Genomic DNA, 24,823 nt, shown 5'->3' with positions numbered 1-24,823 from the left:
AAGGAATTTCTTTCATCTGCTCTCACCTCTCCAGTGGCTCTGCCCCGCTGCATCTCTCTGCATGTGCATTGCACACGTAGCACACCCGGCACCCGCCAGCCCTGCTCATCCATCTCACACACCTTAATCAATGGAAAACTTGAGGAAAAGCCCATAAACCAGATGGCAAGTGAGGATTGGATTTGCAATGTGCTGGTACTAATGGAAACCATCCTTCACCTCGTAATCAGAAGGAATGGGCACGCACAGCCCATCGCCTCTGTCCAGGTAGCACACGGGGCAGCCCTGCAAGGGCATGAGGGATGATGAGCCCTGGAGGCTCCAGTGTCCCCATGTGCCATCACTGATACAGTGATTTCCGACAACAGCTTATGGCAGGCACAGAGTCCCCAGACTCCCCTTTTCCTGGGGCAGCAAATTGTCCCATCCTTAGTGCAAGCACAACACACTCTGTTTGCACACAGAAGCCCTCCAAATCCCCATTTCCTGCTTTTTTTTAATTTCCCATGACATGCCTGCCCGTGGCACAGGGGCTCACCTCCATCTGCCTCTCTCCATGGACTTGCTGCCTGCAAACAGGCCCCAATCCAACCCAGCGTGGAGCTGCTGCAGGATTTTGACCCTGTCTGATGCAGAACAGGCTCCCTATAAATTTCCCTTGGATTAATCTCACCGCTGAGCTGGGAGCAATTCCCTATTCCCTCAGGCTGCCACCACCTCACCTGCCCAGTGTCAGGGCTGCTACAAACCCACATCAACAAGACTATGATTTTCCCCTCCAGCTCCAGCGTTGGGACATAGGATGTGCTCAGTGCCCCCCCTTCACCCAGCCCGTGTCCCCCAGCTCTGGCTTGATTCAGGTGCAGCTCTGGTGTGATGAGAGTGAAGCTCTGATGTAATGCCAGTGAAACATCCCTTCATTTTGGGCAGTTGTCACTTTGCTGCCAGGCTCTGCTTTGTGGAGCAGAGCATCATCCACCCGCTCCCGAGCCCGGCCTTTGTATGAGCCGCCACCTTCTCCAAACAAAGCCCATTTTCTAAATCCCCACGAGGTCTCTGCTGTTCCCGGAATGGCCTCCTTGGGAGGCAGAGTCAGCACTCCAGGTCTTCTGCCCATGTCCATGGCTTCCAGATGTGCCCCTCAGGCCCACCTTGGCCAGGCTTGCCCCCAGATTCCTGCCCCCAAATCCTCCCCACCAGGCTGCCCCTCCTGGCCTTTTTCCTGAGCCCATGAGGAGCTGGCTGGGGGTCGCCTGGGGGTGTAGGAGGGTGCCAGGGGGATGGGGTAATGGGGGTGGGGGAGATGCTGTGGGGATGCCAAGGGATGGGGGTGGGGGAGATGCAGACAGCATGCTGGGGAGGGCAGTGCCAGTGGGTTGCAGGGAGGCAAGGGGGAAAGTGGGGGGTCAGGATGGCTACCCAGGGGATGCAGGGGGCTACCTGGGGAGTGGAGTCAGGGGATGCATGATGGGATGGCTGAGAGGGAATGCCGGGAGTGTCTCTAGGGGGTGCAGGCAGTACCTGGAGAATAGAGCTGGGAGGATGCATGGGGGGCTGATTAGAGTGATGCAGGGTGGGTGCCCAGGGGGATGCAGGGGAGATGCCTGGGGGAAGTTGGGGCACCAAGGACGATGAAGTGGGGTGCAGGGGGAAACCCGAAGGGCAGAGTTGGGGCAATCAGAGGGATGCGGGCAGAGGCGGAGGGATGCAGCAGGCTGTCCGGAGAACAGCACCGGGGCGAGCAGGGAGGACGCAGGGCATACAAGGGGTTGTTCGGGGACATGCAGGGGGAGCCAGGGGGGGTTCTGGGGAGCAGCACCGCGACATGCGAGGGGAACGCAGCAGGCTGTCCGGGGAGCAGCACCGGGATACGCACAGGGGGGATGCAGAGCGTTACAGGGTGTTGTCCGGAGATACGCAGCGGGGGGACGTGGGGCCATGCCAGGAGAGGTCCGGGGCGCTCCCGGAGGCGGGCAGGGGGGCTGCAGAGGTGCGCAGGGGGGGTTTCCGGGGAGCAGCGCCGGGCACGCAGCGGGACTGCCCGGCGGCGGGCGGGGGGGGCGCGGGGGGGGCCGTGCCGGGGGCCGCCCCGTCCGCCCGCTCTCCCGGGCCCCCCCCGCCCCCCCCCCGAGCATCCCCCCGCCCCCGCGGGCTGCGGGGCCGGTTAAAAGGCGCAGCGCCCCGCTCCGCCCAGCCCGGCCCGGCCCCGCACCATGCCCGCCGCCGGCCCCGGCGCGGGGAGCGCGGCCGCCCCGCCGCCCGCCCGCCTCTGCCTGCTGGCCCTGGCGCTGCCGCTGGCGCTGCCCGGGCGCGGGGCCGCCGCCGAGCCCGCCCGCACCGTCTACACCAACCACTGGGCCGTGCGGGTGCGGGGGGGCCCCGCCGAGGCCGCCCGCCTCGCTGCCGCCTACGGGTACATCAGCCTGGGGCAGGTAAGGGGCGGCGGGGGACACCGGGGGGCTCCGGGCAGCGGGCAGATGCGGGGGCACCGGCAGCGGGATGCGGGGTGGGGGGGTCGCGCTGGGTGCCGGCGGGAGAGATCGGCGAGCTGCCAGGGGTTTGCGGGGAGCCTGGGAGCAGGGAGCTGCCCGGGATCTCACACCGCCAGTCCCGGGACCGGGAAGGCGCTGGGAGTCCCGGGACCGGAGGGGAGCCGGGGGTTCCGGGAAGCTACCGGGGGTCTCGGCACCGGAGAGGAGGCGGCGTCCCGGGAAACTGCCGGGGGTTCCGGGACCGGGAGCCTGCGGCAGAAGGAGCAGGGAGCTGCTGGGGCTCTCGGTGCCGGAGAGCTGCCCGCGGTCTCGCACTGTGGGTCTCGGCACCGGGAAGCTGCCGAGGGTCCCGGGAGCGGAGAGGCGGCGGGGGGTCCCGCGGAGCTGTTGGCGCTCCCGGGACCGGGGTGATGTCGGGAGACGGATCCTGGGATCTCCGAGCTGCTGAGGGTCCCTCCGAGCTGCCTGGTCTCCTGGGACCAAGGCGGTGCCGGGGGTCCCGGGACCGGGAGATAAGCCCCGGGAGACCCCCGGAACGGTGGGGATGAGGATGAGGACGATGCGGAGACGCTTTGGCCGAGGGCAGCCCTGACCCCGCTCTCCCGCCCCGGGTGGGTGCCCCTTCTCGGGGTGCCCTCGCCCGGCACCGCCGGCGGGGGGGGTTGCACAAGTTCCTCCCACCCCCGGCAAGTTGCATTTGTGGGTTTAACAAACTTTGGACTCTCTGGCCTGGGTTTATCTGAGATCTTGGGAACACGGAGAACTTTTGCTTTCAAGTCCACTCAGCACACGGGTGGCTTAAAGGCGACTTTCAGCACAGCAGCTCGTTTTCTTCTCTATTTCTTCATCCTCTGCAATCCCAGATGCGGGCTGGTGTCCTCGGAGTTTCCTCCGGAGTTTATTGCCATGGTGCTTTTTTGGCTGAGTGGCACTTCAGGTTGTCCTCCTGCCCAAGGTGTCTCCTGGACTGCAAATTATAACCTTGCTTTGTATTGCAACCCTGCTTTTAACCATAATTAAAGTCGCAGGGTGCTGCGTAAACAATCTTTTTTTGGGGGGAGGCTGGATTGGGGACATTGTCTCCTGCCCTCGTGTCCGTGACCTCCCGTGGGGGGATAACCCCTCACGTCCCACTCTCGCTCTCCTACCTGCTTCAGTCGGCTCTAGTCCCACCAAGGAGAAAATCTCTTGTATTATTCAAACGCTTCTGTCACAGGGCTGGGCAAAGATGGTTGTGCAACCCAAAGGGCTTTTCAGTGTTTATCTCTCTTCAGCCAGAGAATATCTTGATTGAACTTCCCACTCTCCCGATTTGCATCAGCCTAACGTCAGCTCCTGGTTTGGGGTTTTGCTGTGTCCCTTCCCTGCCGGAGCATCTGCCCCTCTCCCTCCTTCCCCAGCATCCTGGTTTTCTGAGCTCATCCTTGTGACGCTGGAGGCATTTGGCCTACGGGCACAATGTGTCTCCACTGGAGCATCCATCCCTCCCCTCTGAGCCCTTTCCCGGGGCAGCCCCGTGCAGGCTGGAGAGCAGGGGAAATATTTCTGTGCTTGCATCAGGGTGTTCCTGGCTCCCGCCTTTCCCGTGGATACTGGGAGCTCGTGCACAGCTGGGGCTTCCCCAGCTGCTCTCAACGCCCTGCCTTCAGCCCTCTGGCTTCCCAAGCCCCTTTGGCTTTCCCCACTGAATCTTGTCCAGGGCCAAACCTGGAAGAGCCACTTCCCCTGCACTCATACACTTGTGTGTGACGTGCTTGGGGTTTGTGCTGTGGGGGCCTGGGTGTCCCCAGCTTCTCCTGCTGCATCATCTGCTTGTGGAGCTGCTGGGGATGGCACAGTCCCCAGTGAGATGCACCCTCCTGGGGGGCCTGATCCTGCACAAAACCTGCAGGAAAACTCTGCCAAGGGTGTATCACCCTGCCCTGGGGAGATGTTTGGGTGGAGTCCAGTGTGGTGGGGGAGGAGGAGAGATGATGGTCTCTGGAAGACCCAGCTGGGTGCAAGGAGGCTCAGCCCTGTGATGATGGCTGGTGACCTTTTTTCCTCTGAGATGCAGTTCTGGGCACTCCTGACGTGGTACTGCCTGGGAAAGGCATCACTGGGGTTGGCACACACAGGTTTGAGCTGTTCCTGTGCCCAAACCACGAACCGAGACACTCCAAACCCTTCTGGGTCATGATAGAGTGACATTTCCCTTGGGGGATCACTTGCGTCAACTTCTATTTAAGTGAAGCAAACAACCCAACAAAAGAAGCAGCTCTTGCAGCCCCAAACTAACGCTGCTCACTCCTCCCCGTCGGGCTTTGTTGGCGGCTGTGCCGGGCGAGCCGGGACAGGCCTGGCCGAGGGCGCTGCGAGGGCTGAGCGGGGCCAGGGCCCTGGGCAGCCGCTGCCCGGGGAGGGTAAGAGCCTGTTCCCATCCTGGGTGCAGGGTTTATGCAGATTTTTCCCCGTGTGGCCTCCAATGCTAAGTTTTAGGAGGGCTGGCACATCTTCAGCAGTCTCACCTTTGGTGCAGGAGGTGGACGGGATTCATTCTGGGCTGGATTTGGAGCTTTCCTGGATTCCTGTTGTCTGGGAGATGCTGGAACTTGCAGCTCTAGGCTTGATCTTTATGGGCTGAATACATCCGTGACCATCTGAGAATTCCTGAAGTTCAGCCCTTGTCCGTGATGGGAATGGGTGGTGTCCCCAGGAGGGGAGTGCTCGAAGCCTTCCCAACTGAAAACATCCTCCTGGAAGACACCAGTGCAGCTGCACTTCACAAAGATGGGATGGTTTGGAAGAACTGCTGAAGGGCTTGCATTGCAGAGCCCTCACTGAGCTGACTCACCATGAGGAGAACAAATACTTTTCCATTAAAAAAAAAGGCATTTATAAATTCTTCTCCTTAGAATACCTTGGGTGGAACGGGGCCTCTGGAGGCCACCAGGGCCAACCTCTTGCTCAGTCTTTCAAGTTAGACCCAGCATGAGAAGGTTTTTCTTATTTTTTCCCCTCTGTAAATCCCAGGAGGTTAAAGAACCTGAGGCACAGGGCGTTCTTCCTGCTGCTCTGTCCATGTATCCCCAGAGCCTGTGATGGGGTCACTGCCCTCCCTGTCCTCTTGCTGATTTGCATCACATAGTAATTTTGTGTTTATTTGCAAAAAGGAAGGAAGAAATCTTTCACTTAGAAAGGAATTGGTTACTCTGGGCATGGGGAGGCCCTGGCACAGGTTGCCCAGAGAAGCTGCCCCATCCCTGGAAGTGTCCAAGGCCAGGTTGGACGGGGCTTGGAACAATCTGGGCTAATGGAAGGTGTCCCTGCCCATGGCAGGGGGTTGGAAGGAGGTGATCTTTCAGGTGTCTTCCATCCCAAGCCATTCCAGGATTCTCTGGAGAGCCCTGTGCCCTCATTTCCAGGCAAGGTGGCCTTGCTCAAGGTTTCCTCAAAACATGGAGAGACTGAAGCACTCTCCTTCCCTTTCCTAAGTGTGAGTGGGTTTGATGAATGGGTTTTAAAAGGTGAAAGCAGATTGTGATGAGCAGCTGCTTTATGTGGATGTTAAAGAAAGTGCCCAGCTATGCTGTAATGCAAAGAATACAGGAGGAAGGGGGAAGAGGGAACAGCGAGGGTTTAAATGAACTCGAGTGGAAATAAATTACAAAAATCACACTAACAGCAGTAAAGTTGGTGAAATGACAATCTGGCATAAAAGGCAGAGCAAGACTAATTAAATATTTATTGCCTGTAAGAGGCACTGGCACATCCCAAGGTATCAAGTGTGATAAAGATGTAAGTAGTTGTCATCTGCTTTAGTGTCTGATCCGGATAAACCTGTTTGCTCCCCCCCCTGCCCTGTTGCAGCCAGTCCTGGTCTGGCCTCAGGAATGTCACCCTGGCCCCTGGGTCACACATGGCCTTAAAGATGTCACCTCAGCTTCTGGGTCACAGATGTGTTTTTGTAGCATGGCTCTTCCTGGTCCTGCCAGCCAGACACAAGGAATGTCACTGGATCCCAGCATCCAGCTCCTGACATGGGATGTGGTTTGAGATTTTTTTGTGCGAGTTTTGGGCACTTTTTTCTTATTTTTGGAAGAAAAAAAAAAGAAAACCAACCTCAGGCAAAAGGGAATTTATAGCAGTGTCCCAAATCGTACCCAAATTGTGTGATCTGGGAGCCGCATACCAGTAAATGAAGCTTTTGGGTCATTCCCATCCCTCTGGCTGTGAATCCCCACGGGATGTTTCACATGCGGTGCCTGGCTGAGATCCCTCCACTCATTGCATAGCCCCGGGACTTTATCCGTGCTGTTGGGATGAAAAAAGAGCAGTTGTGGTGTCTCCAGATGCCAGGATGAGAGGGCCCGAGGCAGCACAGCCACCCCGGGGCTTGGCAGGGTGGTGTGGCTGGCACTGTGTTTTCCTTCAACTGCTGCTGTCCCTGACTCCAGACTGAGCACATTTACATCCCACACTTCCCAGGAGCATCCCAGGGCTATCAGGGATCCCATCACCTCTCCTTATGGGCTGTTCCTGCTGCCGGGGCGAAGCCGGGGCGAAGCCGGAGTGGAGTGTCTCGGGTGGGGAAGGCAGGAGGATGAGGCACAGCTCCCCTGGCTCCGCCACAGCTGCTGAGCTCATTTTTAGCTCATTATTTCTGCTTGGGAGCTGATGAAAGGCAGTTTGCAAAGATGCATTTAATGGGTGAAAATTCATAAAAATGTTTTCCGGGCTCTGTTGTGCCGGTGCAGCGTCCGACCACCAACGCTGTTTGCCACAGCGGTGGCCCCGGGGTTCGTGCCAGCATCCTGAATGCCCCCTGCACCCCAGGGGCTCTGTGTGAGAGTGAGGGACTTGGGGTGCAGGGCACGGTAGCACCGGGGTTTGTGCCAGCATCCTGAATGCTGCCCTGAACCCCGGGAGCTCTGTGTGAGTGAACGATTTGGGGTGCAGGGCACGGCTGCACAGAGGGACGCTGCCAGTACCAAAATGGGGGGAAAACACACTTTAAAAAAAACCACAAAACAAACCCAAACAACTCTGTTTTTTGTTTTTTTTTTTTTGTTTTTTTTGTTTTTCAGATTGGAAGCTTGGAAAACTACTACCACTTTCACCACAGCAGGACGTTTAAGCGCTCGACGCTGAGCAGTCGGGGACCGCACAACTTCCTCCGCATGGACCCCAAGGTACGGGGCTGGGCAGCCCGGGATCCCCCGGCCTCTGTGGGGATGGGGGTCCCTGCTTCCCCCTGGAGGAGCTTGGTCTGGGTCAAGTGTGAGCCAAAGCATCTTGGGATGACATGTTATCCCTGAACCAGGGCCCTGCGCATGCACGGGGTGACTCATTGGACACGGGGACGGAGAGCGGTGAAAAATACTTAAAAGTGACTAAACACTAACATCTGCCTGAAAGCCAGGGAGAAGAAAAGGGGGGAAAAAGCTTTCCAGGATAGAAAGGCTGTTGCATGCTCGGGGTGTTGATCCAGTTGCCACAACACTCGCTGCCTCAATGGTTGCTATGTGTGAAATCCTTGGCAATGGCTCTGCATTGCTTTTTCCTAGAGCAAGCATCCGAGGGGATTTTGAGTGCAGCTGAATTGACAAAAGTAATGGGGAGGGGGGAAAGAAGACAAGGAGGGACCTGGGTGAGCTGGGCTCAGGGTGGTGGGGAAAGGCTGGGGCTCTGCCTTGGCTCTTCTCCTTCCCCAGCTCACCCAAGTCCTGTGAGATGGGACTTCTGCAAAGCAGGGAAGGGTAAAAGGTGGGGAGGGTGTTCTCTTTTTTTGGAGAGGAAAACAGAAACGCAGAAAAAGCCATTTTGATGAAAGTACCCATGCTCTAGCAAGCTGCTGGTGCTTGCACCGATGCCTGGCCACGCTGGGGATGCTCCCAGCCACCCTTGGGATGCTCTTTCTTGAGACATCTCCAACCCACTCAGCACCACAAGTCCCATCCATGTCTCTCCAGATGCTCAGAGCAGCCCTGCCCTCCCCAGCCAGCCGGCTTTCCAGAGAAATTTGCTGTTAAATATTTGGACAAGGTCTGTAGCACATTTCTGAGGGGGTGCACGCGTGGCTGCGCTGCCGGCAGGGAAACCTCGGCAGGGAAACCTCAGCGAGGGGAGCTGATGCCCTGGAACTGTGCTGGGCTTTAATTAAAGCTGTTCGCCCTCAGGGAGGTGCACAGGCATCCCAGCAAACCGTGGATTCGGCTCTGCATTTGAAATACCTCCATTTAAATGAGTCTGGTTATAATGCAAACTAAATCAATTGGCTTTTAGTCATATTAACATTTACCTTACCTTTCTCTATGGGCTGCAAGCTGGATCAATTAGCTCCTGTTCTCTTAATCCTTCCTTATCAGTTCAAGACCTGTTGGCATGTCTTGTCTCTCCCCCTCTCCCGTGTACATTTGCAAATCCTCTTGGAGGTGCATTTGGATGGCACCAGCTTAGCATGCCCTGCAGGAAAACCTCACCTGGAGGCACAGAGGGCAGGAGCTGGAATAGGGAGGATGGAAACAAATCTTGCAGAAATCCTGAAGAACCAGCCCATCCAGTTGTTTGCAGATGTTGGGTGGTTCCTGCCTTCCAGGGGCTATTGTTTCCAGAGCTGTTATTTATATGTTTGCTGTGGGGGTCGGGTGGCAGGGGGACCCACAGCCAAGCTCTCCGCCCAGAGGAGGAGTCTGGGACAGGGGAGATGCAGCACATGCAGGGCAGCCCTGGCCTTTGTAGGGCTAAGCTGCTGCCCAGCTGCCCTCTTGGCCCAAGAGACCCTGCAGCTGCTTTGTTTGGGGCTGGTATGGGCCAAGTGACGTGGCAGGTCACGGAAAGGCAGGAGGAATGTGACAAATCCAGCAATTTTGGGGGCAGGTAGTAGCGATGAGAGTAAGAGGTGTGGAGGGGCAGTGGGATGGCAGAGTTGGGTCACACCATGCTGTGCCACCCCTCTTAGGGCTCCTCTTGTTGCCATAAACTTTCCTGGCTCTGGGATGCTCCTGCTGGTCCACGCAGGGCTTGAACCTCCAGGTCACTGCTTCAGTCTCTTAATCCTCATCAGAGGATGCCGTGGCCTCAGCCCCTGTCTCTCTGGCCACACACCATGGCAAAATCCACCTCACCTTAATTATTTGTGCCATGCCATGCAAACATGCTGGAACTCACTTGTTTATCCTGGATCTCTGCTTTAACTAATGAATATCCATTGGTGTAAGTCAAGCAATTACTTTTCTGGAGCTGCAAAGGGAGTTGCACCCTCATTCTTGTTGGTTGTTGTGTTTGGTGGAGTCATCCTGGCTGGCTGGATTGAGGCATCACCCGCTGAAAATCTCAAGGGGAGAGGGAACATGTAAAACTGCTGCTCTGTTTGCAGGAAGGGTGAAGCCTTCAGCTCATGAACCTGTGCTGCCTCACAGGGTCCTTTGGTGCCTCTCACAGTCACCTCCTTCCTGCTAATTGTACCTGAAGGTGCTGCCAGAGAGCTGGAGAGGGAATTTGGGCAAGGACCTGGAGTGACAGGACAGGGGGGAATGGCTTCCCACTGCCAGAGGGCAGGATCAGATGGGATACCGGGGAGAAATTCTTCCCTCTTAGGCTGGGCAGGCCCTGGCACAGGTTGTTCAGAGAAACTACGGCTGCCCCATCCCTGGAAGTGTCCAGGACCAGGTTGGACAGGGCTTGGAGCAATTTCATCTCATGGAAGGTGTCCCTGCCCATGGCAGGGGGCTGAAATGAGAAGAGCTTTAAGGTTCCCTCCCAGCTCAAAGCAGTCAATGATTCTGTGATAACTGAGGTTTGCAGGGGTAGCACAGGGACCCCTGGCTCTCAGGACTGTAACACCTTGGGCCATTTCTTGTGGTAAAAAGACTTTTGCTTTTTTAAATTTCTGGGAAGCTTTCCCCCCACCCTGGATTAACAATGGATGTTGATCTGAGTTTCACAAGCCACAGGAGCTGTTGCAGGGATGCCCCAGGCTCCTTCCTGCTTGCCTGTTTTCCCATGCCAGCCACATTGATTTATCAACTCCCCCTTGAAATCAATGCCCTTAAACTGCTGATTTCTCCATGTCCACACGCATTGACTCCAGGCTGGCAGCACTGGGGCTGATCTGGAGCATGTTTGAGATGAAGACATCCCTACAAGGCATGGCAGCTCCTGGCAAACCCCCCCAGAATCCCATATCTTCCCATCATTCCTGCATCCAGCAAAGCTGCAGGGAAAGGCAGTAGCTGTGCCTTGGACAATGAGACCCATGGTAATGCTGCCAGGGAGTGGTGCTTTAAGGAAAAAGAATCATAACCTCCATTTAATGTATTTTTATTTTTTTATTAACTAGACCATGAAGTGGTGTTTTTGCTTCCAGTGCTTAAATCCATCACAGTACAAGCGAAGCGGTGCTCTGTCGTCAGCCAAGGCAGCGTGGAAATTCATTTTTTTTATGAAATATATATATTTTTTTCCTTTCAACAGTGTTTTTTTTTCCTTTAAAATATATATGTGTTTAAAACCCAAGCTCTAGGCTGGAAGCTGTCGGGTTTCTGACATCAGAGCTCCCAGTCCATCTCCATCCGAGGCACAAAGCTATAAACTGTGCAAGAATTCCGTTCAGCTGACAGTTTTACATAAATGAGCCCAACAAAAGTTGTGTTTTGGATTTTGATTCTTTTTGCTACCAACCCTGAGTCGCAGCAATAGAGGCATCCCCGTGGGCAGCTCCCAAAAGGCCCAGAGCCATCAGGAAGAAAGTGTCCAGCAAGGAGGGATGTGCCACAGAGCCCTCCCAGCTCATCAGCTGGTGCCTCTGCCCTCTCCCCAACACGGACACCTCTAAAGATTTGGTCTATAAATGATTTTGACGGTCTCTTTTCACTAAACTTGGGTTTTACCTTCATGCTGAAGGCAGGAAAGCCCTTTTTCGTGGGGAGTAAAAGGTTTTGGGAGGGGGGGGTTAATGCATGCCAGGGATGGGATGTGACTGCTCCCAAACCAGCCCTGTAGGCAGCTCCCACCACAGCAAACACCGGCGTTTCCCAATCCTGGCTGTTTCTGGATCATTTCTTGTTTGATCTCTTTGCATGTCATGCCCTGCTGAAAAGCAAACAAATGTCACAGTGATCAGCTCCAAGGCCACCTCGCCCTCAGCCAGTGCCAAAAACACTTCTCTGGAGCTGGTCACGTCCCCCAGATCTGCCGTGGCTCTGTGTGGTCATCACACGTTCTTGGGAAATGCGTGTTATCCTTGGGTAAATCCCCCAATTTTGTTGTTTCCTGGGGAGGAATGAGCTCGAAGGATGAGCAGCCCCGGAGCCAGGTGGCAAAGTCTCAGGGCTGAGCTGAGCTGCTGCCTCCCAGCCGGAAGGATCAGCCCAAAGACTAAGCCAAGCACCTGAGTCTTCTCCAAAACTTTGACTAAACGCTGAAATATGTTGTCTGTCTCCAGCAGGACTCCAGCATGTGCTTCTGTGCTTCGTTAAGCCAGGGGGGTTTAAGGCTGCGCTCGGAGGCGACGTTATTTGTGCTCGAGGGTTTTGCTGCACTGCGAGAGGAATCTGGTCCCTGGCTCAGAGAGCTGAGCTCGCTCGCTCTGTCTGTCTCTCCGTCCATCCTTTTCCTTCCAAATGGATCTGCTGTCTCCCCAGCAGCTCTGGCTGAGGAGATGAGGGTTTGCCAGAGCATGGGGTGATGATGGGATGGGTCCAGGCTGTGGCTGGCATTGCTTCTGCATCCCATATCCCATTTCAGCGGGCAATTCCGGGCTCTGTGCCCGAGGGTGATGCTGACCCACGTCTCTGCTTGCAGGTGGACTGGCTGCAGCAGCAGGAGGTGAAGCGGAGGGTGAAGAGGCAGGTCCGAGGGGAGCCGCATGCTCTGCCCTTCAACGACCCGGTGTGGCCCAACATGTGGTACCTGGTGGGTATTTCCCTGCAGGGACCCCCTCTGCCTTGTGGGAGGTTCGTTTAGTTTTGGGCAAATGCATCACCGATCTTTGCTCAGCCCGGTCAGTAATGAAATACCTTGATATCAGCAAATGTGCTTGGCAGCAGCATTTTAAAATTGTGGACTACTGCACCTGAGGGTCTAGTTTGAAGTGTTTCACCCTCGTTAGCAGCCCCTCCTCATGGGCTGTGCAGCCGAGGCTTGGGAGCAGCACCGCTGCATTTTACCCATCCCAGAGCTGCAGCCATCTATTTGTAATATCATTTTTCTCCTGCCTGCGTCATCGATCTGTGTTTGACAGGGAAATTCATTGAAAATTAAGGGCGGAAAGGAAACGAGCTCTTCAAAACCCAAGAGCCCACGGTGTTTGAAGTGGAAGAGGAAAAGAATAATAGGGAGATAGCATTGCCTGGATTAACTGCTGCTGGATGGGTTTGATCTGTGGAGTAAAGTTATAACAAATCTGCGAGTTATATGGCAGGGGGTGGGTTGTAAATATATTTTCTGGTTGATTAAATGGGCTCCCAGCTTGGCTGTTTGCTTAGATGGGCTGGAATGGGGTTGCAGCCTTTTTTCTGCAGCTGTGTTTGTCTCTGTAGCACTGCGGCGATAAAAACAGCCGGTGCAGGTCGGAGATGAACATCTTGTCAGCCTGGCAGAGGGGCTACACGGGCAAGAACGTGGTGGTCACCATCCTGGATGACGGCATAGAGAGGAACCACCCTGACCTCCTGCAGAACTACGTGAGCTGGGGGATGGACGGGCTGGGGCGAACGGGCTGCGGCTGATCCTCACCACAAGTTGATTTATGGAGAATTTCAGTGTATAAACACAGCTGAAGTCTGTGCATTGGCATATTTAGAGGAAAAGTTTTTTGGTGGTTTTTTGGTTTTTTTGTGTGTTTTTGTGTTTTTTTTGAGAAAGCTTGAGATGTTTTTAAGAAGGAAATGAGGTTTTTAGATAAGAAGGTTTGGGGGAAACTCCCTTTGCAGCTGCCTGGGAAGCAGCCGCCTCCCTCTGCTCACCAGGGCAGAGCCAAAAACCTTCATAAACCCGCTCAGCCCCAGCTCAGAAACTAAACAGCCACAGTGGGGAGAAGGGGGGTGCTGGACCCAACAGGATTTGGGGTTTGGAGGAGCAGTTCCTGAGGCAGCAAGATGTTTCCCCTGGGAAACATGCAGGACTGCAGCCTAAAACTATTTATCCCGAGGAAAACAGTCAGAAACTAAGGGGAAAATGTTGTTTTCTGCCCTGCTTGGCTCCATTGGCCACCACTCCAGCTGCTGGCCACCACAACCCACTGGTAAGTTGAATCTAATGGTGGCAATGTATTTTTAGGACCCTCTTGCAAGCTACGACGTCAACGGGAACGACCACGACCCGACTCCGCGCTACGATGCCAGCAACGAGAATAAGTACGTGATGCTGATTGCAGTGGGGCCGGGGTCTGTGGGGTCCTGGGGGCTGGGTGTCCCCTCTGAGGTGTCTTCCAGGTCTGTGGCCTTTCCCTATCCACAGTGCTGCCAAGGAGGCTGGGTTATGTGCTTTTCACTGTCATTGTATTTAATGCAAATCCAGCCGGTGCCAAGTGCTAGTGGACCCTTGAGCCATCAAACTACAGCACTGGGGAGGGTTCCTTGCCCTGGCCAGGGATTAAACCACATGAAGTCAGGATGGGTGGCTGAGGTGGCAAACCTTGGACACACTTCTGGGGCTTCAAATAAATGGCAAATAAAAGTGGGATGGGTACGTGTGGAAAGAAAACAGGGGTGCAAAGAGGAGATTGTATCAAGGTGCAAGATGCAAAGAGGAATTGCATTTAGGTGCAAAATGCAAAGTTGCATCGAGGTGTAGAATGCAAACAACAGATTGGACTTAGCTGCAAAATACAAACAGCAAATTGCTTTTGGTATTAGTTTCCTTCACCCCCCAGCACTTACCATGGGTTCTGGGTAAGGACTCTCCATCTCCTGGGGCACCTTCTTCTGCTGCTTTGGCCTCAAGGCTGGTTTTGGGGTGCTGGTTGGGGGGTGGCTGGAGGGGCCCTTTGCCGTGGCCATCAGCTGATGGGGGATTTCTCTCTGCAGACACGGCACTCGCTGCGCGGGGGAGGTGGCGGCGGCGGCGAACAACTCGTACTGCATCGTGGGCATCGCCTACAACGCCCGCATCGGAGGTGAGTCTGCACCTCTGCACTCCCCTGCCCTTCACCAGCCCCCACCCCGAGGCACTGTGGCTACCCTGGCCACGCTGATGGGCTCCCGGGGTGGGTAGTGGGAGGCTGCTCCCCCAAATACTGCCAGGAGAGTCTCCTCCTTGATGCCTTCCTCGGCTGCAGGGAACCCCGGGGGTGTTGGGGGAGGATGGGTGATACGACGTGCAAGGAGCCCTGGCTCGTGTATTTTGGGGTGGAAACTTTCTGCTTGGGCGGCATCCTGGCCATGAGGGTGTGGTGGTTTCGCCCCTAAAAGGCTACAACTGCTCTCTGGTGGGGGTCTGTCTTTAGGGTGGCTGTGTTTGCTGTGGTCTGTGGTGCTGGTTGAGCTTCAGAGCTGAAGTCACTCACTTGTGGGATCAATCTGCAGATGAGCTGCTCGGAGTTGGGGGGGGTCTGGGGAGACCCCCAAAATACCCTCATGGGAAAAGCACCAAGGAAGTGTGGGGCTGGAACTGTGTGTAGGGGGGGAACTTTTGCACAGTCCTTCAAATAACACAAAGCACGAGAAGCAAATGAATCTTTATCACCAAATTGGATCCTGGTGGTAATTAGCATCACGGAGTTCATTTGCACTAGCCAAGCTTCTTGACCTGGGGCAGTCCTGGCCAACCCAAGGGGTATGACATCCCTGGGGAGATGAGAGTCTCAGTGGGGGTGGGAGGGCAGTGTCCCATCAACTTGGCTGGTGGGACCATGCAGGGGACAAATACCTGGAGCTGGGTCCTTGTCCCAGGCCTTTCAGCCCCATGGCTGGAACAGGAGAGGGGTTTTCACTGCAGCCCCTCCTACCAGCCCAGCGCTGGGAGAAGTGAGTGTTGGAAGCATGGACCCAATTGGGGTGGATTTGGGACTTAATTACTTCTCTTGTCTTGTTCATCCTGGCTGTGTAAGAAACAGCTTTTTTTTTTAGGGTTGTGCCTGCATGGGAGCAGTGCCCGCAGGGATCCTGCTCCTGGCCAAGGACCTCCAGTGGTTGCCCATGTGGGGAATGTCCCCACAGGGAAAAAATAACCCCAGGGAGGGTGAATGGGGGACTGGCAGGGGCACATCACCCCATCCCATCTTTCTGACTCCTGCACATGTGATGGCTTCTTGCTTCTTAGGGGTTTCTCGTCCCTAAAAACCCACCTCCAAGCACACACCAAGCAGCAGCTGAGCAAGGCAAAGCTCCAGGTGGGGTTTAGTGCAGTTTTGGGTCCTGCAGGCTCAGTCCATTCCCTTCATCTTCCTTTTCGAGCCCATTTCTCTGCAGCTGCTGGTGGAGACGAGCTTTACTTGTTGACTTTATGATGACCTATGGGTCTCATTTTAATTTGCTCCCTTTAATGAGTGCCTTGCCCCAGGGGTGTGCTGGGGAGGTGTTGAGTGAGACAAGGCACCTGGCAGAGGGCTGGGGGCCGGGGGCTTCCCACAACATCAACAGGCAAAGGGGAAAAATAGAGTCTGGGCCAGATCAGGTTTGGGATCATGGAGGAAAACATGCTATAGCTGCAGCGAGAGTGATTTTAGATGGATTACACAAATAAAGCAGCGATTAATGAGCACAACTTGTTGGGGAAGCCTATTTGTCACACTTGGAGAGCTCCCATCTAATTTTATTGGCTGCTCTTCAGCGCCCTTGCGTTGCTTTTCGTTTGCTCTGGGCAAAACACATCACTGCCCAAGCAAAGGGCTCCTGCAGTTCCTCCTCCTTTTCCCTCTCCACTTTGGAGGTTGGTATTGTTCCCCATGTGACACAAAGCTCATTTATTTTGCAGCATCCACCCCTGCTCCCTCCTGCTCCCCATTATTTGACCAGGGAGTCTGGCATTGCGGGTGGTTGTCTCGGAGTTGTCTCTGAGTTGTCTCTGGGCTGGCTTTGGGCTGATTTTGGGCTTGCTGTTGAACATGCCCATGTTTAGCAAGCACAGGCCCCATCCCTCAGCTGGTTTTCCTTGCTGTGCCACAGCTCAGACAGCAGGCTCGACTCTTCACCCCTTCTTGTCCTGTTTTCTTGTTGACAGAGAGGAATTTCTGGGGAACTGCTCAGCTCCCTGGTTTTACATTTCTAAGCTTGGTTTTGGCTGATCGGGGACAGCGTCAGAAAGAGATATTTGAGTTGACTGGTGTCCAGAGCGCAGCTGCAGCTGGAATGACATCTGCCTGCATTTGTTTGCTTTAAGACGAAATACATGTGGAAGGGGAAATGCATTTTTATAAACCAGGCTATCCCTGGCTGACAAAATAGGATGCTGACATTTCCAGCATCTCTTTTCCTGCAAGGGCCGTTTCTGGGCAGCCCACTGGGGTGCCTGGCACCCTCCACCCACTGTGCAGGGGGGAAATCCTGCAGGGGAAGGGTGATGGAGAGCAGAGCGGGCTGTACTCTCATAACTCAGCAGCTGGACTCTGGGGGTGTGCAGCAATCCCCCAGCCCATCCCACCATGGCTAAGGGGCTCTGCCTGTGAGCACCCTGACTGGTGCCTGCTGACATTTGCAGCTGGAAGGGAGGGTTGTTCCAGGTGGCATTGTTCAGCCATGGGTTGGGGTCCTGGCTCTGATTTTGGCTGTGCAAACCACAGCCTGGGGCTTCTCCCACTCTGGAGAACCACTGGCATTAGTTGGGCAGTGATGGGATGTGGGGACTGTCACAGTCATCCCCACTCAAGGGGAGAGGCTTAACCCCACCAATACCTTCCAAGTGGAGAGATGTGTTAGCTAATGAATTAAAAGGGAGGGGGAAAAAGTTTTTTAATGGGGAGATTTTGCCACTGGGGAGTACAGTTCCACTCCCACCACCTGTTCCCCACCAGCGGAGGGGAAGTGAATTTTACCCTCCCCGCCTCCATCCCTTGCCACGAAGCCAGCAACACAGAAAACTTCCCGAAGAGCTCCCCAGCATCCCTCTGCCAGGCTCGTTGGCATGCAGGGCCGCGGGTTGCAGCTATTCCAGGCGTGCCTGAGCCGCGTGGTTTCCGCCGCCGCTAACAAAGCCCTTTGATTGCAATCCTCACACTGTCATCCACGCCATGAAGCCCTAATGTCTGATGTTTTTGTGCTTTTAGGCATTCGTATGTTAGATGGAGATGTAACAGATGTTGTTGAAGCGAAGTCGCTTGGCATCAGACCCGATTACATTGACATTTACAGCGCGAGCTGGGGGCCAGATGATGATGGGAAGACAGTTGATGGACCTGGTCTATTGGCCAAACAGGCTTTTGAGCAAGGCATTAAAAAGGTGTGGATCCCACAGCGCCCAGATGCGCTCGCCCTCCTCCTCCTGTCCCGTGGGAACGCGTGCCAGGGCCGCGGTCGGCCCGGGGTCCGGCGCGGGGATGGGCAGCTCGGCCCCCTGAGGTGATGCCAGCACTAGGGCTGGGGCGGGGGGGAAAGCCAACCATCTCTAATTTTTCCTAGTTTTCCCCTGGCGTCCCTAAGAGCTCCGGTGGATTTTGCGGCCCAGGGTGGTGACGGCGGGAGGTGCCTGGCGATGGCGCGGCCCCGGTGGGACCCCTTGGCACAGCCGGCCCCGGTGGGAGCACCCGGCAGCACCGGCGACCGGGCAGGGCCCTGGCAGAGCAGGGAGGCCCCAGGTTGTGTTGCGAGGCTCTGCCGGGATGAGAAACCCAGAGTGGTTCTTTGAAGGGGGGGGTGACTTTGCACCTCAAAACGTCCTCCCTGCATCCTGGCATGGGCAGAAGTGGACACCCCAAAGTATCTCCAACCCCTTCCTCCCACCCTCCCCAGGGCCCATGGTATCCTCTCCCAGAGGTCTCCATCACGTTAAGCATTTCCCTGGTTCTCCACCTGGAGTGAGCAGCTGAGCCACAGCTGGGCAGGGACACGGGTGCCACCACAGGGTCCAACAGTGGATTATTATCCTTTTAATCCTCCAGCAAGAAAGTTCAACCAGCACCACATGTGGTTGACAGCTGTCAATCAGTCCCTGCTGGGGATGCCATGGACTTCCTGTGGCCCTTCTCTTTCTGGAAGCTCTTTAAAAATGCCTGATATTGGCTAAAAGCATCAGGAAAAAGGCCTTTCTTGGCAGCTTGGTGGGGGCCACGGATGAGTGTCATGGAGGCTCAGGGCTCCACACTGGGTGTTCCCTGGGTGCTCCAGAGAATCTGGGGTTGGAGTTCTGCCATCAGCAGCCCCAGGCTGGGCTGGGAACCCCCCCAACTTGACTCTTGCCTCCACTCCTTCCCCTGCTGCCTCTTCTCACACCGTGCCGGGATTCTGGGCGGCCACAGGCCGGGGTGAGCAGCCTCTCTTATCTAAAAATAGGGTGGAGTGTTTTTCCCACTGTTTACTTGATTTCCTGCTGGGGCGGTGAGCCCGCCGAGGAATCCATTGAAGTGCCGGGGAGTTCACGCCGTGTAAATACGGGGGAACAAGCTGCTTTTTAGACCTTATTTTTCCGTGCAGGAGCAAATGGGCGGCAGCAGGGTCCTTGCCCAGCACAGCCCCACTGTTTTGGGATGCTTATTTTTGTCTCCCAGGGGACACACCCCTGTCCCCCAGCTGCCACTGGTGTTTGTGGCACCCGCTATCCTGCGTGCACAGCTCTTAATTGCCAACTTCTTCTCCTTAAACAACCAGGGAAACTGCGAAGAGATAGTTAACCACCACCTTTAGCCCGAGCAAACAGCTGTAACTGAGTTATAAATCCTTAAAATTGAGTTTTTAATGGAAACATTAAAATAACCTTTATCTATTAGCGATAGGACTGCGCTGGAGTAATTTATCATCTTGTTTCTTGTTCCTCCAGCCACACTTTATTAGTTCCCGAGCTAACGAGGGGAGATTTATCCTGGTGGCTCACGGAGTGCCGTTGGGCAAACACCCAGGCCCCGCAGTGCTGCGGAAGCAGAAGATGCTGTGCATCCCACAGCCAACCATGAGCAGCTGGGGTGAGCTGGATCATCCCCACCTTGGCCAGGGAGGGATTCCCTGGTTTAAATGATGCTCAGATCCAGGTTTTACATCAGCAAGGAGCCCCCTCTCTAGCATGGTGTTGGTTTAGGAGGATGGCAAATGAAGAAGTTGGGTGTTTGGGGTGTGCTTGCAGGAATCTGCAAGGTAGTTCCTTGTTTGAGAGCAAAGGGAAGGAGTGGATTTCTTCTGATCCGAGGGAGCTGCAATATGCAGTGAACTCTCAAAATGCTGTCAGGTGTTAGATTTCTATTGTTGTAGTGTCATTCATGTGCCTGTTCGTGAACTCATGTGATTGTGCTGGCTCCAAACCCACTTTCCTCCAGTGCAGCCCTGCCTGGGCCTCGTGGGGATGTGGGTTTGGATCAGGTCTGAGGAGCGTTCTCAGCTCCCACAGGGGCAACACTCTGGGTGTGGGATGCAAGGGAGGTCTGGGCTCCCTGTCTTCTGATCCCAGTTGAAATCATTGCTACACCTGCACATGCTTCAGCAATCGGTGCCTGGTTTATTCCTCTGATTAGGGATTTGGGAAGCTTGGGTTGCATGCAGTGGGACTCGTCCTTGGAGGTGGTGGATTTTGGTATAGACAAGCTGGATGGTCACTGTCTGCGCCGAGTGCATGGGCTGGGATGCTGCCTCCTTGGAGATCTAGGAAACCCTGGAAAGCGGGGTGGGAGATGCCAGCAGCAGGCTTGGTGGGCTGGCAAGCTGGGTCGAGCTCTCCATGACGCAGAGTAGGGCAATAATTCCCTTGGCATTTGCACGTTTTCTTGCAGAGCTCCAGACAGCTCTATTAATCTTTGCTAGGGAAATACCCACCCAGTTTGGCTGGGAGGCAGCCCAGATAATGAAAACTTTCATAAAGTAGGGAAGGAGCCTGACTTAGCCTGTGTATCCAGAGGCAGGGTCAGCTCAGAAAGCCTCTGCCCCAGGAGGGGGGCGAGACAGGTAATAAACATCCCGCTCCCCCCGGCGCTTAAAACCCACAATAAATGCCAGTGAATCCCTCCAGAGCAAAGCTGCTTTGTTATTATTATTTTTATTATTTTTTGTGGAGGAAGCTGCCGCAGAGCAGTGGGAGAGAGGTAAACACCAGATCTGCCCGGGCGAGCGCCGAAACCTCTCGGTGGCAGGAGTAGCCGCGGGGAGGATGGGGCTGCTCCACTGCCTCTTCCATCGCCTGCCAAGCCCGGCAGAGCGCCATCCTCCCCGGAGAACCCTGCCTTACAGGGCAGGGAAGAGAACCAGCCACTTCATTTCCTGCCCCTAACCCCCTTGGATCACCAAAAATCCTCCTTTTTTTTGGGGATGGCGGCACCTTGCTTCCGAACCCCCGCGGGGCTGGGTTGTTCCTGGGTGTGCCGATGGTGGATTGGATGGAGAACAGGGCTCGCCCCTGTAACATCAGCTTCATTAGGGGCCCCTGGTTGGCACCATGGCTGCCACTGCCAGCTGGGATTTTCCCTGGCTCTGGGGAGGTCTGGGTGGCTGGTGCAGCCTTCCCACCCCCCCCCTCCCCCCCAATTCCCAGTGGGCTCCCACGGCTGTGCCCAGTGGGGATGGCTTCATCAGATGTTCCTGCCAAGTGATGGGGATTTAAAAAATAAAAAACAAAGGGAACCTAAAGAATAAGCCGGGGAAAGGTTTCTGGTGTTTTGGGTGGTTCATGAGGTGCTTTGTGGGCTTGGTGCATGTGGGTTTTGAGGGGTTTCCTGCCGGTTCTTCATAGAACCAGGTGTTACTGCCTGGTCCAGGGACTTTGAGTACCCAAGATGTTTTCCCTCAGGAGAGCCTGTGGAAAATGTCAAAATCCCATGGCTGGGGGCTCTCCCATCCTCGTGGGGCATTGCTGCCTGTAAACTGGGGCTGGCTGGGCTGAGGGGGCGCGTGTGTGAGGACTGACCCAGGGGGCTGAGCGCTGAGCAGGATGGGACCCATCCTTCCACCCTCCCCAAACCCTACATCCAGACCCCAAAATCAGCCTTATCCCTTCCTCCCTGTGCCGAGATGGCCTCTCACCCTGGGCAAACACCTCCTCTAACCCTCCATCCCCTCTCTGGCCACAGGGTCGCAGGGGACTGGGGTCCATTTTCGTCTGGGCATCGGGGAACGGCGGCAGAGAGGGCGATTACTGCTCCTGTGACGGCTACACCAACAGCATCTACACCATCTCCATCAGCAGCACCACCGAGAACGGCTACAAGCCCTGGTACCTGGAGGAATGTGCCTCCACCCTCGCCACCACCTACAGCAGTGGGGCTTTCTACGAGCGCAAAATAGTGAGTTTTACCCTCACACTGAGTGGGGCAGCATCCCCTGGATGTTTTTGGTGTGGCTGGGCTGTGGGTGATGGCCCATTTGTAAGAGCCAGGCTTTGCCCTTAGCTCTGCAGTGGGTTTTGCTCTGGTCCTGAGAAGCTCAGGGATGTGGTGTTTTCCCTGGTAAATGGGTGAAAGGGCTGGAGGTTTGCAAAAATACCCATGTAAATATTTACCCGTTCCCCAAAGTGCTGTCCTTTGTTTGAAAAAAACAAAAACAAAAACAAAAAGTTAATTTTGAGGATTTTTAGCCTGAGAGAGAAAAAAGAGGGAGGATGGAGGCATTTGGCAGGGATGTGGCAGCACGAAATTGACATCTGAGGCTTGTTGGAGGTCAGGAATTGCCTGAAAGTGTGTGCATGTGTGGATCAGACCAGCTTTCCTGCCTCCCAGGCTATATTTACCCCGTCCCAAGAGCTGCTGTGTTCTTGTCACACCAAGGCTGTTCATTACTGACGTCCTTGTTTATCATCTGAAGCTTGGGCAGTAAAGCCTCACCCACCATCACAGCTCCTCATCCGAGCTGGGAAGGGAGTTTTCCACCCAAATGAGTTTTTTGACAAAAAATGATTGGTTTTTTTTACAAGTCGATTAATTTTTGCATTTAGGAGTGGGGGGTTTGGCACCTAAAAGATGAGTTTCCAGCCAGAAAACAAAATCCAAATGCCATTTTCATGGCACTCAGGAGCATTTGCATGGCTGAAGCCAGCACAGTCCAGTGCTACTGGAGCGCTGCTGGGGAAAAAAAGGCAGATTTCAGGAGCATCTTGAGGTGGAACTGGGTGGTATGTCCTTGCCCTCCAGAAATCACCAGATTAACCCAAAACTCATAAGTCTGTTAAAATTATAACCAGTGGAGCATTTCTTGGCCCATTTCTCTCCAAGCTTTTGGTACTCAGATACTGTGCTCTGTCCTGGAACAAAAGAGCTGGAAATGATTTTTTTTCCCCTATGCAAAAGGAAATTCTTGCCCAAAACCAGGAGCTGAAGGTTTAAAAAAAAAGCATTTAATGTGGCACAGCTCAATGTGCTATATGTGTAGCTCTGCCCTGCTCACACCACTCCCTCTGCCTTTTCCTCCAGCTGAACCACAACAAAACTGATTTTTTTTCCCCCCTTCCAAATAGTTTTTGCCCCTTTAGAAATGGGAAATGTAAGCAGGGATGTTTCCTCATGCACCAAACGTACCTGCAGCCCGTTTTGGGCGCCCTGGGCACTGTGATGGCACGTGAGCCGTGGCAAGGGTTGGGTACTAGCAGGCTCAGCTCCGCTCTGGCAGCACCCCGAGCAAACCTGGGGTGCTGGATGGGGTAGTGCCCACGCTGGGAGCGCCTTGGGAGCTGCAGCTCCTCTCCCCACAGGTCACCACGGATCTCCGGCACCGCTGCACCGACGGCCACACCGGCACCTCCGTGTCCGCCCCCATGGTCGCAGGAATCATCGCCTTGGCTTTGGAGGCAAAGTAAGTGTTACCTCGCCAGGAGAAACGTTCCCGTGTTCAGTACCTGCTGAGCGAACCCAGGAAGAAACTAGGCGGTTTTGTTTTCCTTTGGAGTGATTCAAAGTGGGACAAAGTTTATTCTAAGTGGCTCCTTTTTGGCGAGGTTTGATACAGCACTGTTGTTTTGCGTCTTCCCGCCGGTGTTTTATTGATCTAATTCTTCATCTGCTGAACGTTTGGGGTTGGTGAGATATGTCAGGCTTTTCAGTTGGTGCGTTGAAACTGCTGACAGCGGGCTCCAACAGGAGTTTTATAAATCCCTCCTGCGGAAAAAAATATCGGAAAACAGCACAGAAAATGGGAAATGTCCGTAGAAGTGATGGTTTTCAGCCAGTGTTGCATTTCTGGGGGTAAATGACTACTTTTGCATAATGTCAAAAACTCACACAGCTTGACCAACAGCGACACACTCCCGGGTTCAAACAAGCTGTTCTTTTCCTCTTGTCCCCATCCTGATCTCATCCCAGTCCCATCCTGGTTCCATCATGGTCTCCCAGCCCAGGAACAGCCCTGGGGCATCCCTGTGCTGCTTCATGGAGCATCTTCTCATGAGCTTATTATTATTTTTATGGAGTGGAAATAAAATTAAGGCTGGGAATAAGCCTCAGGGCAGCACTGCACTCTCATCCAGGGACGGTGATTGTGGCTCCAGTCCTCCTCCTCTGGTTTAATCCCAACACCCAGGTCGGGTGAACACATTTCCGGAGATGCCGTTTTCATTACAAGTATATTAAAAGCTTTAGATGTAATTTTTGAATTGTTTAGCTGAGGCATAAAACGCAACATTAAGTACGAGAGCTCGGTGCTCAGGCACTCCATTATGACAAGGGAGAATAAATTGAATTTGTTTCCTTAAATGTTGCTCGAGAGCAATATAAATCCCAGCTCGAGATGCTGAAGAATTGACTGTAAGAAAAGCACGGAAAATTCTTCAGTCATGTCCCTGGGCCGGGGTCTTGGGAAGCAGGGAGCGCTTGGTGTCCAGCACTCTGGACACACAAACCTCGCACAAACCCAGTCTGGGGGAGTGGAAACAATTTGGATTTCATTTTTCCGTTAAATGAGCAACCCAGGGATTTTTCCAGCAATTTTTGCTGTTACTGCTATAAAGGGAAGGTTTGCTCAGCGTCATGTATCAACGAGCTGCTGAGCCCAGTACCCTGCCTCAGGATGGGCTTCATTCCTGATCTCCTGCATGAAAATGGGGAGAACACTCCTGATTTGCTTCATTTCTACCTTAGAGCCTGAGGTAGAAATTTACTCCTTATCCAGGAGTAAATCCTGCAATGCCTGTGGACATGTGGAGTCTCTCCCTGGGCCATCGACCTCTGCTGGGGCACCCCAAGCGATGGCCAACCTCCAGGCAGGGTGTCAGCACTGAAATCATCAATTCTTGCTTTTTTTTTTTTTTTTTTTTTTTTTTGAGCAGGAAAGAGATTTTTTTGGAGGGTTTTTAAC

General features: G+C 54.5%; 1 protein-coding gene across 1 annotated transcript in view; it reads left to right on the top strand.

Annotated features, from left to right (window-relative positions):
- Nucleotides 1-2,301: 2,301 nt before the first annotated feature.
- Nucleotides 2,302-24,823, top strand: part of PCSK6 (proprotein convertase subtilisin/kexin type 6) — a 34,520-nt gene continuing 11,998 nt past the window's right edge. Inside the window, exons 1-10 of the mRNA XM_027879191.1 lie at nucleotides 2,302-2,432; nucleotides 7,559-7,663; nucleotides 12,276-12,386; nucleotides 13,013-13,156; nucleotides 13,752-13,828; nucleotides 14,501-14,589; nucleotides 17,677-17,849; nucleotides 21,613-21,825; nucleotides 23,226-23,326; nucleotides 23,979-24,001. Of these exons, the coding sequence (XP_027734992.1) occupies nucleotides 7,652-7,663; nucleotides 12,276-12,386; nucleotides 13,013-13,156; nucleotides 13,752-13,828; nucleotides 14,501-14,589; nucleotides 17,677-17,849; nucleotides 21,613-21,825; nucleotides 23,226-23,326; nucleotides 23,979-24,001 (943 nt within the window). The 5' untranslated portion in view covers nucleotides 2,302-2,432; nucleotides 7,559-7,651. The remainder of the gene's footprint in view (nucleotides 2,433-7,558; nucleotides 7,664-12,275; nucleotides 12,387-13,012; nucleotides 13,157-13,751; nucleotides 13,829-14,500; nucleotides 14,590-17,676; nucleotides 17,850-21,612; nucleotides 21,826-23,225; nucleotides 23,327-23,978; nucleotides 24,002-24,823) is intronic.

The sequence above is a fragment of the Empidonax traillii genome, unplaced genomic scaffold, assembly GCF_003031625.1.
Source record: "Empidonax traillii isolate 1590-97213 ecotype Southwest subspecies unplaced genomic scaffold, ASM303162v1 scaffold52:size1600334, whole genome shotgun sequence".
Classification (NCBI taxonomy): Eukaryota; Metazoa; Chordata; class Aves; order Passeriformes; family Tyrannidae; genus Empidonax; species Empidonax traillii.
Note: the sequence above shows the minus strand (reverse complement) of the source record. Positions and strands in the feature narration are given on the sequence as shown.